Source organism: Rhinatrema bivittatum, chromosome 3 (assembly GCF_901001135.1).
Source record: "Rhinatrema bivittatum chromosome 3, aRhiBiv1.1, whole genome shotgun sequence".
Lineage (NCBI taxonomy): Eukaryota > Metazoa > Chordata > Amphibia > Gymnophiona > Rhinatrematidae > Rhinatrema > Rhinatrema bivittatum.
In genome coordinates this window covers 174,770,105-174,790,833 of record NC_042617.1, presented here as the reverse complement: position 1 = coordinate 174,790,833, position 20,729 = coordinate 174,770,105, and the positions used below count along the sequence as shown (strand labels likewise).

Genomic DNA, 20,729 nt, shown 5'->3' with positions numbered 1-20,729 from the left:
CAAGAAATTCGAACACCGCCTGTAGGAATGAGCCCTCAGATCATGAAAAGATCTGTGTCTTCCCCTAGTGGAGGCTCCGTGGAGTCTACTTTTGATGAACAGAAATCAATAATATCTTCTGAGCCTCAAAAGGAAGTTCTTAGCACAACCATGTTGACTGTGCAGCAGCCATTGGAGCTCAATGGAGAGGATGAGCTGGTATTCACCTTAGTTGAAGAGCTAACTATTAGTGGAGTTCTTGAGAATGGACGCCCCACCAGCATCATCAGCTTTAATAGCGACTGTTCTGTGCAAGCGTTAGCTTCTGGATCTAGACCTGTTAGTATTATCAGTAGCATTAGTGAGGACCTTGAGTGCTACTCTACTTCAGCTCCCATTTCTGAGGTCAGCATCACACAATTCCTGCCACTTCCTAAAGTGGGGTTAGATGAAAAAGTCAGAGATTATAGCAGCAGACGCTCATCTATTAGTTCCTGGCTGAGTGAAATGAGCACAGGAAGTGATGGTGAGCAATCCTGTCACAGTTTTATTGCACAGACATGTTACAATCATGGTGAAGCAATGGCAGATGCTCCCATTCCTGAACTTACTACACAAAATACCAGTAGTGATATGCAAAATAACATGACTGATGATTTGTGCATACTATCAGAAACATCAACCCAAACGTTCAATAAAGATTCATCGATTAGGGGCTGCAAAATATCAGCCTTGGGGAAAACTACTGTCACAATCTCAAACTCTTCAAGCCTTAGTGGTTGCGAAGGCTATATCCCTATGAACACCAACATTACTGTTTATCCATGCATTTCTGTGAGTTCTTTTAATGGTAAGGAACCTGATGCCTTATCAGCAGACATTTCACCTATTAATGTTCCTCAGCCTTTGGAGAGGAAAGAGTCCAGCAGCAGGACAGAAATCACATTTGATGACCCCTGGCTAAAACGAGAAAATGACATGAAAAAAGACCACACTGGTTCCAGTGAAGGACCAAGGCTTAATCTTACAGTTGGTCCAGTGAAGCCTGAAGAAAACAAGAAACAGATCTCATCTGACAGATTTAGCAGCAGTAGTGGAGAGGGAGCCACATCTCCATTGTCTGATAACCTAAAAAGGATTGTAGATGGGTGTGAGATGACATTGCCAAGTTCTGCCAGTCAGAGTCCTGTTCATTCTAATGATGGTTTCAGAGCAGGCAATCTAACACGGGGGCTGCAGAAGGTTGCAAAGCAGGAAGACCTGGAGAATAGCGCTTTTAATTTTCTTGTTGAAAACAATTCAGACTGCTCTACTGCTGTTTCTCAGGCATCTAGGTCTACCTTAGAAAGAAGAGTTGCTTCTCCCAAGCAATGCATTCTTTCTCGACCCAAGGGAATACCACCACTGCCCCCTGTAAGAAAATCTAGCTTAGATCAAAGGAACAGGGCTAGTCCTCAGCACAGCACTTGCAGTAATAGTCCATCTAATCAATCTTTGTCTTCTCTGGCTGTTCTTCCAGATGAACTTAATGGTAAACTAAAGGGTTTGAGCATGGACACCAGTGTTAACAGCAGCAGCAGATTGTTCAGTGCCAAACTGGAACAGCTAGCCAGCAGAACTAATTCATTAGGACGGTCTAATGGAAGCCACTATGAATGCTTGTCATTGGAAAGAGCGGGAAGTTTATCTTCAGTAAGTTCCAGAATGAGCCCTAGTAAAGATAGTACCATGCCACGAACCGGCAGAAGCCTCAGTCGTAGTGGACTGTCTTCGCTTACTAATTCCTGTATTTCCCAGTCTGCAGGTGCTTCACCAAAGTCCAGTCCATCTAAGATATCAGCCGTGAGCAAGCTCCTTCTGGCAAATCCTAAGGCTCGCAGCTTGTCTGCTTCCACCACTAAAACGCTCAGCTTTTCAACCAAGTCTTTGCCACAGTCTGTAGGACGGAGTTCAAGCTTACCTCCCAATGGGAAAAATTTATCCTGGTCAACCCAGTCTCTAAGCAGAAACAGGGGTCCTGGAATTGCTTCAAAACTTCCACTCAGAGCTGTCAATGGGAGGATTTCAGAACTTTTGCAAGGAAGTGCAGTTACTAAGGGTTTGCACCTGAGAGGAAACTCAGACACAGATGAGCGGGGCAACCTCCATGGTGATGATAAGCCCACTGTTCACACACTGCCTTCACCATACAGCAAAGTCACTCCTCCTCGGAAACCACACCGTTGTAGCAGTGGGCATGGGAGTGACAACAGCAGTGTTCTGAGTGGTGAGCTGCCACCTGCTATGGGGAAAACTGCCTTGTTTTACCATAGTGGAGGAAGTAGTGGTTATGAGAGCATGATGAGAGACAGCGAAGCAACAGGGAGTGCATCTTCAGCACAAGACTCTATGAGTGAGAACAGTAGTTCTCTTAGTGGGAGGTGCCGAAGCCTCAAAACCCCAAAGAAACGATCAAATACAGGTAACACATGCATTTTATATTTTCTTTAAGCAGTAATATACAACGGGACGTTGCAACTCAAAAGATAACGTGTAGGATTGCCACTTGACCAACATCAACATTGATAGGCTAATCCAATTCTGGCTTTGCTCTACTGTATGTAGGGACTTTCAGTTCCAATTTCTTTAGAGAAGGCAAGACTCCTCTCCTTTCCTTCTCGTCTTAATCTTTCTTTTTGTTTCTTCCTTTTTTTTTTCCTGTGATACCCAAGTTGGTGTCTGTTTGGTACTGGGTCACGCATGATTTTGGTTTTGAGAAATGTAATCTAGACCAATTAATGTTCTTGTTTGACTAATGTTTCATCTTTTGTATTTTGTTACTGGGCTGAACATTAATAAAAAAAAAATAAATAAATAATGTAAAATAGAAAGCCAGGATTACAAATTCAAAGAGGCAAAGGGTAAAACCGGAACTGGATCAGCATTTCAGGATGGGCTTAGGTCGGCTAGCAACTCTGTAATCCCACTTCAGGTGTTGTTTTAAGGTATGAGACAAAGCCTAGTGCATTATGCACCCAAAAAGTGGCAGCAACCCACTAGAATCTTTAAAGCTATTTACTCAGGTAAAATGACCTGGCTGAAAATTGCCCTCAGTTGCTCTCCGTTTCCTGGTTAAAATTATATGGGGGCTGTCATAGCTTGTCTACTTTCTGATGAGCTATGAACAGGTGTACTTGGGGGGGGGGGGTCATATTTAGGAATATAGTTGGCATTTTCAAATGTACAGGTACTATTTCACACCCACCCCCTCAGCCTCCCCACCCAAATCACAGATGTAAAGTGCAGAGTCCCTTTTAGCACGCAGATTTTGTGGCTGCTGATTTTCAAAGGGAAACAATGCAGCAAGCATTTTTCAAGGGAAAGGTGGTTGTACAATGAGGCGGAAAGGGGTAGATTCCAGATTAGCATTAAAACATATTTCTTTACAAATACGGTAGTGGATGCATGCAGCATCTTCCCAGTGGAGGGGTTGGAGACAAAAACAGTAACAATTCAGGAACGGCTGAGACAAGCCAAAGGATCCTTATTTGCGAAGAAGTGAATGTCAAAAATACTCTGGGCTGTGACTTGCACCAGGAAGTAAACTGGACAGACTGCGGATGAGCCTTACATTTTTATATGCCATCCTGTTCTCGGTTGCTATATTGGGTCTTTGAAATTAGATTTTTCAGTAAGGATTTTCTTTATTTACATTGCATAAATATTAATAGGCGAAATTTCAAAGGGCCGCACGCGTAAAAATTGGGATTTACGCATGGGGCCGGGCTCTGTGTGCGCATTTTCAAAAGGGCCCAGCCATGTGCGTAAGTCCCGATACGTGCACAAAAGCTAGGCCCTGAAAAAGGGGCAGGCCGGGGGGGGGGGGGGGGGGCATGGTTTGGGCGGGATGGAGGCCAGCCGGGACAGCGGCCATTAGCCGCTGTTCCAGGAATGCATGTACCAGCAGCCAGCCGGCGCATGGAAGTTGCTTCTGCTTCAACAGAACAGTAAGTAAAAAAAAAAAATGGAGATAGGCTTAGGTTAGGGGTCGGGGTGAAGAGGTAGGAAGAGTAGAGTTAGGGATAGAAATGTTCCCTCCCTGTCCGCTCCTTAATTGGAGCAGACTGGGAGGGAACTGGGGAAGGCCCGATTGCGTCGCCGCATGTAATTTACTACAATTCACCCCTCCTGTGTGCGCCGCCCACATGCTCGTGCGGGTTTTAAAATCTGGCACACTGCCAGATGGTAGAGGGGTTGTGGATTAAGTTATGGATAAGGCAAAGAATTTTGTATTTAATATGAAATGAAATAGGAAGCCAGTGTAAAGCAAGTAAGACTGGGGAAATATGATCTCTAGTTTTTGAATCAGATAAAAGTCGAGCAGCAGCATTTTGAGCTAGCTGCAACGGATGCAGAGAAGAGTCAGGTAAGGCCTAGGAATAGGTCATTACAATAATCGAAGCCAGAAAGTATTAGTGATTGAAGAGGCAAGCGGAAATTGTTATGAAATAGTAGTGGTTTTAAGTTTTTTAGAAGATGAAGTTTATAGAGTTTTTTTTACTGCAGAGGAAATCTGGTTAGTCCTCAATAGTTCAGAATCAAGTATGACACCAAGGTAGTGAGCGTTTGAAGAAATTGGAATGGGGCTATTATCAATAGTAAGGTGAGATGGAGGATGACAGGAAGATAGGGGTGTTGTGGAGAGGTATAATAATTCTGTTTTTGATGTATTTGGTTTGTCGATTGTGAGAAAACCAAGTTTTGATAGATTGGAAGCACAGAGATACGAATGAGAGGGTTGTAAGGACAAAAAAACTGGGTATATTTGCATAAAATGGAGACAGTGCATTCATATCTATTTCCTGCATATTTATTATGGATATCCTGAAAATGTGACCTGTTTGTGGCTCTTAAGAACTGGAGTTGACTACCCCTGCCATTGGAGCAGAGTCATGGTTTTGTTATGATGTGCTTTGGTATACTGAAATATACTGCTGTAGGAGGAGGGAGTAGAAATGAGGGCCCTTAAATTCCTGCACTGTCAGAACTTGGCACATAAAAACAACTGCCTCATTTATATCTACATTTTCTTTATGGAGAAATCAATCCTGCAAGAGTTTATAGTTTCATGGCTTTTATTTTTTTCTATAGAGGCGCAGGGAGAAAGGCATCCATCCCTTTAAGAAATGCTTTTTTATAAATTGGATTTTATTTATTTATTTTTTTTAATAAAAGCAACAGTAAAAAGGTTTTGCTTCCTTTCAAGCTATAAAAAGTGTTTTCAGTGCATGGGTGTCAAGAGCAATAAGCCCTCTGGAGGTTTCTCAGCACAGATGCACTGTGCTATAAAGAATACGGCGGCGCGGATTTGCTCATTTCAGGTCGAGCGACCTTGTCCTGCTTATTTATGATTATTATTAGCAGAGATGCTGTCTGTCAGACATAATCAGCGTGAATCAACAGAGCCACTGGAAGAGAGGACATATAAGCTTGAAGGGAATTACAAGTCATCTTGTCAGATTTCTCAAATGCACTTGAAGTTCAGGCATGTTATAGGAGGCAAACTTCAAACTGCGATTAAGATCTTGTCCTTAATGTTTTTAAGTGAATTACTTCAACTGGTGAGGGTACTTATGCAGCGGTCTGTATGGTGCCTGCTCAAATGGTACAAGGACAGCTTTTCAAAGATAAGCTAAACCTTTAATTTCAGTTTCAGCCTGTGTTAAAAAATGTAACCACCTGGTAACAGAGGTACAGGTTGTTGTCATGCAAGTGTATATCTCTCTTTACGTATGTCTGTCAGGTTATCAACCATTACATTTCTTCCACACCATCTTTAAACCGTAGTCTTTTATCTGTGATGACACAAACAGTATTCCCCTATAATTAGAAAACACATCAGCCTTACAAGTAGTTTAACATATTCCATGTTGGGTCCTTAGTTCTCAAAGGTCAGTTGGCAAGTGCATTAGTGCTCTGAACCAGACTTATTAAATTTAATTTGTGGTTGTTATAATTGCAGGTGTTCCATTTAAGGAATATTGGTACGAGCTGGTTTGAGTTAATGCAACTGATAGCATTCTGCTGAGGAAACAGTTTGGCTCTTTATAGGAAAAATAGTAATAAATAATGTATTTCTTAGACAGGTATGGTAGATATCCCATATATAAGAAGAATGCTAAAGATTTTTCTCTCTCCTTATTACAGCACAAGTGCAGATGATGTTATTCAGTGGTCTAAACCAGTTAAAGTTTTTTAAAATTATTTTGTTGTGATTAAATTACCTTGTGGGCTTTATTTATGAGAGCTCCCCTGTCCCCTTAGTCAAGACTTATGAGAAAAGCCTGTGATAAAACTGAGCCTTAGACCATTACTGCCAAATTCAGAAATGTTTATTGCAGATGCTTGAACATCTGGTGCTGAGGATATGCACACCTATTCATTTGGTGTAATTTATCAGTGGAAATGAAAGCAAATTGATACCAAAAATACAAGAGTTACTTTCCCGTTATATATTTATTTTTAAACATCTTTTACCTGCCTTTCCTATGTTCAGGGTGGGGTACAATCATACATTCATATACTACTGTAGCTCCTGAGTTTTGTGATTATAGTGTGTTCCAGTGAACTCTGTGTTGGGACTGTACATGCTCCATTCAGTATTTGCAATCTGGCCACAGTCTGAGAGCAGTGAAAGGCAGCAGGCTTAAAAAATGACAGCCAATCCAGGGCTTGAGTGATTTAACTGACTATTGAACTGCTGTAATATGTTTTGTGACTCCAAGCATTACTGCCATCATCTGGCGCATGAGACCTAAAATGTCCGCAGTTCCTATCATTACAGCTCTAGTACATAAAAGGGTACGAATAACGAGAGGAAGAAGGGTGTATAGCATGTGTGTGGTCAGAGAACTTTCTGGAGAAAAAAAGGGCAGCATACGTCTACCTATCTATGTCACTCAGAATATGTTACCATGTCATTGTGTGAGGGTTAATACCAAGATATACTCCGTGCAACAAAAGCAAGCATGAGCAAAGAGATAAGGAAGGTGAATTTAGTCTGCAAATCGAAGATCTGATATAATATGAATTTAGATTGCCAGTCAGAGTGTTATTAGAGCAAGCAGCTGAATCCAGTAGCTTTGGAAAGATGTGGAAGTTTCAATTAGTGGTTCATAAAAAGATGGAGCATTACTATCTGGGCAAGGTTCTGCTCAGCTTGGATCATGGGAGAGCAGTGGTCTGGACACAGTGTAAATGTTGCAGTGCATCAAGCCAACCAAATAGTGCTCCATGTAGATTCCTCTTTTTCACCAGTCTGTGATTCCCCAGTGAAGGTGCAAGGTCCCAAGGAGTTGGAAGCCAGAGTTTGATAAAGCGTGATGGCCCCCCCAGAGCCCTTGATGAAATTAAATTTGCAGAAGAGTTGTCATGGAAGAAGGAATTTTCTTTGCCAGTAGAGAAGCCTGAAAGTCAGCACTGTTAGGATTTGTGGGTATGTGGGCCCCTGGGCCAAGGTGAGAGCTGGTACCACCCATGGGGAGGATCCCCGTGAGCCTCACCGTCGGGAGGCGAGGTCTCAGCTGTGAGGTGCGCAGAGCAACAGGTGCTGGAGACAGAGAGAGAGAAGAGACAGAGGATGCTAGGGAGAGTGACCCCAGGTGATGGAGTCACGGAACGTCAGCACAGGGTGCTGATGTTATTACTAGCTTGAGAGTCCTTGAAACTTTATTAAAGAAGCAGGGTGACACTGCCCACAGAGTGGGAAGTGTGGCAAAGACACACAGGCACTGGGGAGTCCCAGGGTCAGTGAAGTGAGGTATACCCATGGAGAAGTCCTCTGTAGTAGTGATACGGCAAGGGTCTGCAGATTGGGGTACACCGGTGAGGGTTCCTCAGTAGCGATAGTACGGCAATGGTCAGCAGAGCGGGGTACACCGATGAGGGTTCCTCAGTAGCAAAGGTATGGTAATGATCTGCAGAGGTGGGGTACTCACTGTAGCAGAGTGGAAGTTCCAGAGAAGGCCCCGGGGAACGGAGCAGGCAGAAGTTCAAGGCGAAAGGCCCTCCAAGGAGCAGATAGCCAGAGACAGGAAGGGCCCCCAAGGAGCGGGTACCCGGAGCGTCTCATGCCATGGAAGCAGGAGCTGGAACAAGCGTCTGTAGCAAGCGAAGCGGATTCAGCAATGAGGGAACTCGTTGCCAAGTCGTAGGTAGGCAGGGCCAGCCGGATTAAGAGTCTTTGAAGAATGACGTCATACGAGGGGGACGCCTCCGAGGTTCCCACCATGATGTGCATAAGACTGGCCAGGTAGCGCGCGCGCCTAAGGAACTCTGAGGGCAAGATGGTGGTCGGCAGCATCCTCGCTGTCTAGGGGGGCCCGGGAACCAGGGCGTGAAGGCCAGCGATAACTGGCGGAGGCCGCGAGTCGACCCAGAGGAGTCAGTATAGTCAAGCAAGAGGTGAGCAACAGCAGTCGCAGCCATCTGCAACCGACGGACGTAACAGTACCCCCCTTCTTAGGGCCCCTCCCCGGAGGTTTGGGCTTCTTTGGGTGAGAAGCATGGAACTGCTGGATCAGGTCTTTGTCAAGGATGATGACTGCAGGTTCCCAGCTGTTTTCCTCAGGACCAAATCCTTCCCAAGAGATCAGGTATTCCCATCGCTTTCCGTGCATCCTCACGTCTAAGATGTCCTGTACCTGATAGGTAATGACCTCCGCAGACATAGGTAATGTCCTCCACAGACACCAGAGGTTGGGACTCGGGTGGTTTCTTGGAGAACTCGGACAAGATGAGAGGTATTAACAGTGAGATGTGGAAGGGGTTATGAATCTTGAGAGATGTGGGCAGGTGGAGACTGTAAGTGATTGGTCCCAGCCGGCGAAATACCGGAAAAGGTCCAATGTCCTGGGCAGCGAAGTGGGCTGAAGATGTTTTAAGCGAATAAAGCGAGTTCTAAGCCACACCTTGTCTCCAGGGTTAAACTGTGGAGCTGCCCAATGATGAGCATTGTAAAATTTCTTTGACTTCTGCTGTAGAAGTTGTTTGGTGTGGTCCTAGAGCTGATGTAACTCTTGTGTAGTCACCTGCACCACTAGAGAAGATACAGACAGAGGTAGTGGAAGAGGAGGCAGAGGCTGGCGTCCATATACTACTTGGAAGGGTGATGACCCAGTAGATGCAGACTAGTGTGAGTTTAAAGCGAACTCGGTCCAGGGTAGTAAATCGGACCAGTCATTCTGCCAAGAGTTCACATATGCCCGAAGAAACTGTTTCAGGGTTCGGTTTGTCCTCTCTGTCTGACCATTGGCCTGTGGTTGATAGGCCGATGTGAGGTTTAACGCAATGTCAAATTTTTTACATGGGGACCTCCAAAACCTGGCTGTAAATTGTACACTCTGATCTGAAAGTACATGTCTCGGGAGTCCGTGGAGGCGAAAGATGTGGTAAATGAACAATTTCACTAACTCCGGGGCTGAGGGAAGACCAGGTAGCACCACAAAGGGAGCCATCTTTGAAAATCGGTCCACGGTAACCCAAAAGGTGTTGTTGCCACTGGAAGGAGGGAGGTCCACAATGAAATATGTGACTATATGGGTCCACAGCTCACTGGGTGTCGAAAGGGGTTGTAGGAGACCCCAAGGCCGGCCCACTGGCGGCTTCTGATGAGCGCAAATAGGACATGATTCTACGAACAACCGTCTTCCCAGAGTGCACTGTGAGCATGGTAGAAAGGAGAACTTTAGTTTGGGTCTATGATGTGTCGTGGGACATCCGGAATATCTTCTGTGGTGAACGAACGAAAGAGAGCATCGGCTCGAGCGTTCTTATTATCTGGTCAGTATCATAGTAGGAAATTGAACAGAGTAAAAAAGAGAGATCAGCAGGCCTGTCTGTGGTTGAGGCTCTGCGCATGGTGCAGGTACTCGAGGTTCTTGTGGTCAGTATATACAGTGATCTGGTGCTGTGCCCCCTCAAGTCAGGGATGCCACTCCTTGAAGGCCAGTTTATTTGCCAGCAATTCTTTGTCCCCAATCCCATAATTACACTCAGCCGGGGAGAAGCATCGGGAGAAGAAGGAGCACGGCTGCAAGGTGTGAATGCTGGCTGAGTACTGTGCCAACACCAACATCAGAAGCGTCTACCTCGACAATGAAGGGTCGTCAGGGGTCGGGATGATGCAGGCAGGGTTCTTGAGCTCCTGGAAGGCAGTCACGGCCTCGGGTGACCACTGAGAGTGGTTAGCTCCCTTTCAGGTCATGGCTGTGAGTGGGGTGGTCAGTGTGGAATAATGATGGATGAAAGACCTGTAGTAGTTCGTAAACCCCAGAAATCTTCGGAGTGTCTTAAAGCCCGTTGGTTGAAGCCAGTTGCATATGCTCTTGGTCTTCTGTGGGTCCATTTGGAAACCTTGACTTGATACCACAGAGCCTAGAAATGGGACAGACTCCTGGTTAAAAGAACATTTCTCCAGCGTGGCATACAACTGGTTGTCCCTTAGGCGTTGCAAGACATTGGTGACGTCCTGGTATGAGTCTGGAGATCTTGGGAAAAGATCAGAATATCATCCAGATAGACCACAACGCAACTGTAGAGCATGTCTCTGAAGATCTCATTCATCATATTCTGAAACATCGCTGGAGCGTTGCAGAGGCCAAATAGCATTACCAGATAGTCAAAGTGGCTGTCGCAGGTGTTAAATGCGGTTTTCCATTCATTGCCGTGACAGTTCCTGACCAAATTGTAAGCTCCCCTGAGGTCCAATTTGGTAAAAATCTTGGCCCCCTGGAGCCTGTCAAAGAGTTCAGAGATTAACAGCAAGGGGTAACTGTCCTTCTGGGTAATCTCATTTAAGCTGCGGTAATCTATGCACGGCCGGAGGGAGCTGTCCTTCTTCCCTATAAAAAAGAACCCCGCTCCAGCAGGAGATTTGGAAGGCTGAATGAAGCCCTTTGCTAAATTTTCTTGTATGTATTCGGACATGGCCTTTGTCTCTGTTAGCGAAAGTGGGTAAACCCTTCCGTGGGGAGGTTCAGTGTTAGGCAATAAATTTATAACACAATCAAACGATTGGTGAGGAGGTAGAGTGTCTGCAGCCTTTTTGTAAAACATGTCCATGAAGATGAGTACTGTGGTAGGAGACCTGGAAGGGACGTTGCGATAACCAGGCAAGGCAATGGGGACACAACGTCCAAGCATCTTTTATGGCAGGAGCTGCCCCATTGGGACAATTGTAGATTGCTCCAATCAAATTGTGGAGTGTGTAGTTTTAACCACGGTAATCCCAGGACCACTGGGTGAATAGTTTTGTTCAGTACAAAAAAGGAAATGGTCTCTATGTACAAAGATCCAGTGCGGAGTTGAATGGAGACCATGGAGAAAGTAACTTTGCCTGGTAGTGGCTCACCGTGAATGGAGGAGAGCAATAATGGTGTTGGCATACAGACTGTGGGAATCTGAAGGTGTTCCACAAGATGCCTTAAAATAAAATTTCCACTGGCTCCGGAGTTCACAAATGCCATGGTGTGAAATTCCTGAGCGTCAAGTAAATGGAGACAGGCAGAGTCAATGGAGGAGAGGGTGAAGTCAGGCCTAGGAGAGGTTCTCTGGCAGAGCCTAGGCCTGAGTGTTTCCCGGACTGAGTGGACAGGAGGACACCGTATGGCCCGGTTGACCACAATACATGCAAAGACCAGCTCTTTGACATCTACGCTTCACCTTTGAGGATAGATGACTGTGGTCCAGTTGCATCGGTTCTTCCTCCTCGGTACCTTGTGGTAGCGGGCTGAGCGGATGATGTTGGACGGCTGCATAGAGCCCCTGAAGCCATCCTCTTGGATCCTCATGCAACCGCTCACGAAGACGGTGGTTGATGTGATCGGCGAGGTCAATAAGAGAATCCAACTCCTCAGGGAGTTCTCGTGCTGCTAGTTCATCCTTGATATGCGGGCTCAGACCTTTGAGGAATATAGCACGCAGGCAGCCCAGGTCCCAGTGCAATTCAGAGGAGAGAGTCCTAAACTCGATGAAGTAACCAGTTAGAGATCGGGAACCTTGTTGCAGATGCAAGAGCATAGATCCGGAAATGGCCTTTAGACCTGGGTCATCGAATACGGACCATAATAGAGCGAGGAAGCCCGGCAGGTCCTGAAGGATTGGATCCGTTCATTCCCAAAGGGGCGATGCCTAGGCCAACGCTTTTTCATCCAGGAGAGATAGGATGTATGTTGTCTTGGAAACTACATCAGGGAAATATGCAGGTTTAAGGAAAAGTGCATGTTGCACTGGTTCAAGAAGCCCCTACAATAAGGGGTCACCTGCAAAATGAGGAGGTGCCGGTAGAGGCACTGTATGCCGGAATGATGATGCATGTGAAGCAGGACTAAGTTTGGCAGGCGTCGAGGCAGCATCCAGCTGATTGTTCAATTGATTGATAGCATTAGCCAAAGTCTCCAGAATCTTTTGTTGTTCTGTAATTCGTTGGGCCAGGCCAGGGATGGCCTGGAATGCCAAGACCTGTGCCGGGTCCATGAACTTGGCAATCTGTTAGGATTTGTGGTTATGTGGGCCCCTGGGTTGAGGTAGAGATGGTACTACTCACTGGGAGGAGCCCAGTGAGCCTCACCGTCGGGAGGCGAGGTCTCAGCTGTGAGATGCACATAGCAACAGGTGCTGGAGAGAGAGAGGAGAGGCAGAGGATGCTAGGGAGAGTGACCCCAGGTGGTGGAGTCACGGAACGTCAGCGCAGGGAGCTGACGTTAATACTAGCTTGAGTCCTTGAAACTTTATTAAAGAAGCAGAGTGACACTGCCCGTGGCACGGGAAGTATGGCAAAGACATACAGGTGGTGGGGAGTCCAGGGTCTGTGAAGTGCGGTATACCCACGGAGAAGTCATCTGTAGTGGTGATACGGTAATGGTCTGCAGAGCGGGGTACACCGGTGAGGGTTCCCCAGTAGCAATGGTACGGCAATGGTCCGCAGAGCGGGGTACACCAATGAAGGTTCCCCAGTAGCAATGATATGGCAATGGTCCGCAGAGCGGGGTACACCGATGAGGGTTCCTCAGTAGCAAAGGTACGGTAATGATCCACAGAGGTGTGGTACTCACTGTAGCAGAGTGGAAGTTTCAGAGAAGGCCCTGGAGAACGGAGCAGGCAGAAGTCCAAGGTGAAATGCCCTCCGATGTGCGGATATCCAGAGACAGGAAGGGTCCCCGAGGAGCGGGTACCCGGAACATCTCATGCCACAGAAGCAGGAGCTGGAACAAGTGACTGTAGCGAGCGAAGCGGATTCAGCAATGAGGGAACTCATTGCCAAGTTGTAGGTAGGCACGGCCAGCCGGATTAAGAGTCCTTGAAGAATGACGTCATCTGAGGGGGACTCCCCCGAGGTTCCTGCCATGACGTGCATAAGACTGGCCAGGTAGCGCGTGCGCTTGCCTAAGGAACTCTGAGGGCAAGATGGAGGTTGGCAGCATCCACACCATCCAGGGGGGCCTGGTAACCAGGGCATGTAGGCCTGCGATAGCTGGCGGAGGCCGCAAGTCAACCCAGAGGAGTCAGTGTAGTCAAGCAAGAGTTGAGCAACAGTGGTTGCAGCCATCTGCGACCGACGAGCGTAACAAGCACCAGACCATGAATGTGAAGAAAATTGTTAGAGCAAGTTGCAGGGAAAACCAGGAGAACTGGGGTGAGCTCCTTGTTAGAGATGGATTTTGGATTGAATTACTTGCTTTTCCAAACCCGTGGTCAAGATGAGTTACAATCAGGTACAGTAGGTAGGTTCTTACCCCAAAGGGCTTACAATCTAATTTGGTACCTGAGGCAATGGAGGGTGACTTGACTTACCTGAGGTCACAAGGAGCATGAGTGGGTGATAGCATTGGAACACTGGCTTCTCTGGTTCTCAGCCCACTGATCTAACCATTAGATCATTCCTTCATGCCAATGGCATATCTTATATAAGGGGAGATGTATCAAGCCTCAATATTTTATCACGGGAGGGGCAAAATATCACAGGAGGGGTTGGTCCCATGATAATTTGCCCCTCCCGACAAAATATTGCAGTGATATTGGCATATTGTTATATATCGCAGAAAACCTCCGTGATAAACAAGAACATGGCAGAGGCTGCAAAAATGCACAATGGCAGCCTGTGGCACATGGGGCCACCATCAGGTTAAAGGGCCATACAGCCCAAAATCAATGTCTCAGAATTGAGACCCCCCTCCTAGGGGTCTAGTGAGTTGCTCATCCAGCCCCCCTTCCTTTCTATATGTAGAGGTGGCACCAATCTCAAAAGTTGTAAAACAAAATAGATTAAAACTTGCATGGTAACACCCTGCCTCCTACCCTAACCCCTCCCTTTGCTGAAAAAATACCCCCCACCAGCCAAGCAAAGCCCTCCTGTACCAATAACGACCTGGGTGGCTGGTGGGCATGAGGATCGCCTGGTGCGAAGTTGGCAGACCTCACACCATGCCTAGATAGGATTTTAGAAAGTGCTGGGGAGGAGCCGGCTGTCATGGTACATGTGGGCACCAACAACATAGGAAAATGTGGGAGGGAGGTTCTGGAAGCCAAATTTAGGCTCTTAGATAAAAAGCTGAAATCCAGAACATTCAAGGTAGCATCCTCTGAAATGCTCCCTTTTCCACGCACAGGTCCCCAGAGGCAGGCAGAGCTCTGGAGTCTCAATGCGTGGATGAGACGATGGTGCAAGGAAGAGGGATTCAGTGTTATAAGGAAATGGGGAACCTTTTGGGGAAGGGGGAGTCTTTTCCAAAGGGATGGGCTCCACCTTAACCAGGGTGAAACAAGGCTGTGGGCGCTAAGCCGACAGTCGCTCAGCAGCGCATGGTTCGGAGAGATGCATCTTCAAAGGATATTAATGATGCATTAGAATTAGGGCATCCCAACAGTGAAGTTCCAATAATAAGAAAAGTAGTCCAAGTGCCGTAATTAAAAACTCACCTGAGCTAAAAGATTCCAATTTATTCCTATCAATTAAAAAGCAGAATGAAAATACAAACAAAAACCACACTTTGAAACGTTTATATGCTAATGCCAGAAGTCTAAGAAGTAAGATGGGAGAACTAGAATGTATAACAGTGAATGATGACATAGACTTAATTGGCAACTTAGAGACATGGTGGAAGGAGGATAACCAATGAGACAATGCTATACGGGGTACAATGACAGAGAGGAGCATCCGGGAGGCGGTGTGGCGCTTTATGTCCAGGATGGTATAGAATTCAACAGGATAAACATTCTGCATGAGACTAAATACACAGTCGAATCTTTATGGGTAGCAATCCTTTGTGTGCTGGGGAAGAGTATAGTGATAGGAGTATATTACTGTCCACCTGGCCAAGATGGTGAGATGGACTGTGAAATGCTAAAAGAAATTAGGGAAGCTAACAAAATTGGTAGTGCAGTAATAATGGGAGATTTCAATTACCCAATATTGACTGGGTAAATGTAACATCGGGAAATTCTAGAGAGATAAAGTTCCTGGATGAAATAAATGACGGTTTTATGGAGCAATTGGTTCAGGAACCAATGAGAGAGGGAGCAATTTTAGATCTAATTCTCAGTGGAGCACAGGATTTGGTGAGAAAGGTAATGGTGGTGGAGCCGCTTAGCAATAATGATCGTAATATGATCAAATTTGAATTAATGACTAGAAGGGGGACAGTAAGGAAATCCACGGCTCTAGTGCTAAACTTTCAAAAGGGAAACCGATAAAATGAGAAAAATAGTTAATAAAAAACTGAAAGGAGCAGCTACAAAATAAAAAAGTGTGCACGAAGCGTGGTCATTATTAAAAAATACCATCCTAGAAGCACAGTCCAGATGTATTCCACACTTTGAAAAAGGTGGAAGGAAGGCAAAAAGATTATCGGCATGGTTAAAAGGTGTGTTGAAAGAGGCTACTTTAGCCAAAAGATCTTCATTCAAAAATTGGAAGAAGGATCCAACAGAAGAAAATAGGATAATGCGTAAGTGTTGGCAAGTTAAATGTAAGACATTGATAAGACAGGCTAAGAGAGAATTTGAAAAGAAGCTGGCCGTAGAGGCAAAACCTCACAGTAAAACCTTTTAAAAATATATACGAAGCAGAAAGACTGCGACGGAGTTAGTTGGACCGTTAAATGATCGAGGGGTTAAAGGGGCACTTAGAGAAGATAAGGCTATTGCGGAAAGATTAAATGATTTCTTTACTTCGGTGTTTACTGAAGAGTATGTTGGGGAGATACCCATTCCGGAGAAGGTTTTCATGGGTAACGATTTAGATGGACTAAACCAAATCACGGTAAACCTAGAAGATGTGGTAGGCCTGATTGACAAACTGGACTGGATGGTATACACCCCAGGGTTCTGAAGGAACTCAAAAATGAAATTTCGGATCTATTAGTAAAAATTTGTAACCTATCATTAAAATCATCTATTGTACCTGAATACTGGAGGGTGGCTAATGTAACCCCAATATTTAAAAAGGGCTGTTATGAATGCGCTGCCCGCGGGTCCCCCCCGTCCCCCCCGCGAGCAGGCACGGACTTACCACGCAGCTGTTTTCTTTGCCGAGGCGGCAGGACGCCGCCCTCGGCCTGCCCATGCGGCCCGGAGGCCGCCCACCGCCATCCCTGGCTCCGCGGTCGGAGCCACGGCCTCCCACGGGGCAGGGAGTGCCTCCGACGTCATCTGGATCTTCGCGGTGTTTAGGCCGCAGCCCCGGGCTCGAGTAGCGGCAGGAGCTGCCCCCGGGGCCTCCCGCAGCGGCTGGAGCCGCTGCCGACGCCTGGCTCCGCCTCCCTGGCTTCTTCCTGCTTCTCTGATGTTGCTACGTGCAGACGCTGTGCAGGCCGCTGTCCAGGGCCCTGCACAGCCCTGCTCTGCTCCTCCTTAGACGCGCGGCCGCGTCTCTCTTCAGTATTTAAAGGGCCAGACACAGGAAGTGTCTAGGCCCCACCTAATGACTGTTTCCTGGTTCCAGCCCTTTAAAGGGGCTGCTCCGTCAGTTCTTCCTCGCCTTGCATCGTGTTCAGTCTTCACCCTGGAGGCTCCTGCCTGCCAGGGCCTATGTAAGGTCTTCTTCGTGGAGCTCCTCACCTTGATGTCTCGTTCTACGTTCTATGTTGTGCCTGAGGTCCATGTCCAGGTTTCTTTGTCTTCGTCCTGGTGTTCCTGCCTTCCTGATGTTCTTGCCTTCACTCCGCCTCATCCTCGCTCTGGAGCCTTCTGGTACCGGTAGGCCGGGGGTTCCCCAGATGTAGTTCCTGGGTGGACTAGGCTGCCGGTGGACAGTTGTCCTGTGTTCCTGAGCCGTGAAGCCTGATGTGTCTTCCTGTGCTGTCCCGCTCCCGTCGTGGTCCGTGACCAGCCTTGGGGCTGTGTAGGGCATGTAACGGACAGGGTGGTCCGCGACTCAGTCCCGCGGGTGGCCTGAGTAGGGCGCCCTGAGAGACAGTGCCAATGTTCTTGCCTTGTGTCTTGCCTTGATGCCATGTATCTTTGTCTGCCTTATCCAGCCATGTGTCTTGCCTCGAATGCCGTCTGCATCATCCCAGCCATGAATCCTCGTCTTGGATGCCGTCTGCATCAACCTTGTCAAGTGTCTCGTCTGCGATGCCGTCCGCATCGATCCTGGTGTCTTGTATCCACAGCCCTGATGTCACGTCTTCTGCCAAGTGTCTTCGTGCCATGTGATGCCGTCGCATCAATTCCAGTGTTTCCATGTCAAGGCCTGTCTGCCCTCAACCTCAGGCCAGACCTGCTGCTCCATGCTGTTCGCAGCAGGTCCGAAAGGGCCCGGAATGGTCGGAGGACCATTCATCTTCCAACATCCTCGGATGTTTGGCCATGGGAGCTGGCTGGCCTGGCAGAGGGTAGAGTGTCCAGCCACGCGGAGCCACCGTCAACCCTTGGTTCGGCCCGGGACGGCCTGGGTCGGGCTGAGGCCCATGGGCACACGAAAACCACCGATACGTAACAGAATGCAAGGCCTTTCGAGGCCAATACATAACAGAATGCAAGGCCATGTGTCCGATGGTGGTGCTCTGCTGATATCTCGCCTTGTTCCACAGTTTGTTCCATGTCCTGGACTGTGATGGACCGAAATTTTTTTTCAGGTTTATTCCATGTACGACCTACTGGAGGTGCCAGTTTTGCCATAGTCACGACCTGCTGGAGGCGCCAGCTGTCTGGAATTTTTTTTTTTACGACCTGCAGGAGGCGCCTGCTCCAGACGTTTTGTCGTCTTGTTGCCAGATTGGGGTTTCACGACCTGCAGGAGGCGCCTGCACCCCCACTGGTTTTGCTGGTTTTCTTTTTCCCTCCCTGGGTTCCCTCCCCCAGGTCTTCTTGGTATTTCTGGGTGCTTTTTGTTGGTCCTTGCTTGTTGCTCGTTGGTCTGTCTTGTATTGTCTTGTTCTTTGTTGCTTGTTTGTTTGTTTCCTCTTGTTTCTTTCCTGCTTGTTGGTTTCCGCTTGTGTGTTCCCCGTCCTCGTTCCCGCGTTCCCGTTCCCTCGTTTCCCTTCCTCGCTCTTCGCTCTTTTGCCCTTCACTCTCTCACTTCTGTTCTCTCGCTCTTGGCTCTTTCGCTTATTGAGCTCCTTCGCTCTTCGTTCCCTTGCTCTCCGCTCCTTCGCTCTCCGTTCCCTTGCTCCCTGCTCTCTCGCTCTCCGTTCCCTTGCTCACTGCTCTCTCGCTCTCTGTTCCCTTGCTCTCCGCTCCCTCGCTCTCCGTTCCCTTGCTCCCTCTTTTGTGTTTTGTGTTGTCGGTCGCGCGGTCACCGTTCGCTCGGTTGCTGCTCGCGCGGTCTCCGCTCGTTCGGTCGCTGCTCTCGCGGTCTCCGCTCGTTCGGTCGCTGCTCGCGCGGTCTCCGTTCGTTCGGTCGCTGCTCGCGCGGTTTCCGTTCGTTCAGACGCTGCTCCCTCGGTCCCTTGTTCCCGTCGTCCCGTGTTCCCTCGGTCTCGTCTGTCTCTCGGTCTCGTGCTTTTGGTCTCTCGTCGTGTCTATTGTGTTTGTGTGCTGTTTTGTTTTGTCTTGTCCTTGCCTGGTTTCTTGTGGTTCGTCTTCTATGTTTCTGCTGCTTTGCCTTTGTTTGTTCATGCTGTCCCCGGAGTTACCAGCTTCTATTTTTGGACCCTCGGATACCTCCATCCGGTATGACCTGGTACCCTTATCCTTGAACTGCTGATAGGAGGCTTGAGGAAGGGGGGGCTTTGAGGAGGGGGTACTGTTATGAATGCGCTGCCCGCGGGTCGTCGTCCCCAGCGAGCAGGCATGGACTTACCACGCAGCTGTTTTCTTTGCCGAGGCGGCAGGACGCCGCCCTTGGCCTGCCCATGCGGCCCGGAGGCCGCCCACCGCCATCCCTGGCTCCGCGGTCGGAGCCACGGCCTCCCACGGGGCAGGGAGTGCCTCCGACGTCATCTGGATCTTCGCGGCATTTAGGCCGCAGCCTCGGGCTCGAGTAGCGGCAGGAGCCGCCCCCGGGGCCTCCCGCAGCGGCTGGAGCCGCTGCCGACGCCTGGCTCCACCTCCCTGGCTTCTTCCTGCTTCTCTGACGCTGCTACGTGCAGACGCTGTGCAGGCCGCTGTCCAGGGTCCTGCACAGCCCTGCTCTGCTCCTCCTTAGACGTGCGGCCGCGTCTCTCTTCAGTATTTAAAGGGCCAGACACAGGAAGTGTCTAGGCCCCACCTAATGACTGTTTCCTGGTTCCAGCCCTTGAAAGGGGCTGCTCAGTCAGTTCTTCCTCGCCTTGCATCGTGTTCAGTCTTCACCCTGGAGGCTCCTGCCTGCTAGGGCCTATGTAAGGTCTTCTTCGTGGAGCTCCTCAACTTGATGTCTCTTTCTACGTTCTATGTTGTGCCTGAGGTCCATGTCCAGGTTTCTTCGTCTTCGTCCTGGTGTTCCTGCCTTCCTGATGTTCTTGCCTTCATTCCGCCTCGTCCTCGCTCTGGAGCCTTCTGGTACCGGTAGGCCGGGGGTTCCCCAGATGTAGTTCCTGGGTGCACTAGGCTGCCGGTGGACGGTTGTCCTGTGTTCCTGAGCCGTGAAGACTAATGTGTCTTCCTGTGCTGTCCCGCTCCCGTCGTGGTCCGTGACCAGCCTTGGGGCTGTGTAGGGCGCGTAACGGACAGGGTGGTCCGCGACTCAGTCCCGCGGGTGGCCTGAGTAGGGCGCCCTGATAGACAGTGCCAATGTTCTTGCCTTGTGTCTTGCCTTGATGCCATGTGTCTTCGTCTGCCTCATCCAGCCATGTGTCTTGCCTCGGATGCCGTCTGCATCATCCCAGCCATGAATCCTCGTCTTGGATGCCGTCTGCATCAACCTTGTCAAGTGTCTCGTCTGCGATGCCGTCCGCATCGATCCTGGTGTCTTGTATCCACAGCCCTGATGTCACGTCTTCTGCCAAGTGTCTTCGTGCCATGTGATGCCGTCGCATCAATTCCAGTGTTTCCATGTCAAGGCCCGTCTGCCCTCAACCTCAGGCCAGACCTGCTGCTCCATGCTGTTCGCAGCAGGTCCGAAAGGGCCCGGAATGGTCGGAGGACCATTCACCTTCCAACATCCTCGGATGTTTGGCCATGGGAGCTGGCCGGCCTGGCAGAGGGTAGAGTGTCCATCCACACGGAGCCACCGTCAACCCTTGGTTCGGCCCGGGACGGCCTGGGTCGGGCTGAGGCCCATGGGCACACGAAAACCACCGATACATAACAGAATGCAAGGCCTTTCGAGGCCGATACATAACAAGGGCTCC

General features: G+C 48.5%; 1 protein-coding gene across 1 annotated transcript in view; it reads left to right on the top strand.

The window, feature by feature from the left end:
- KIF26B (kinesin family member 26B) overlaps positions 1-20,729 on the top strand; it is a 905,724-nt gene that overhangs the window by 820,900 nt on the left and 64,095 nt on the right. Inside the window, 1 exon segment of the mRNA XM_029593952.1 lies at positions 1-2,440. Within this exon segment, the coding sequence (XP_029449812.1) occupies positions 1-2,440 (2,440 nt within the window).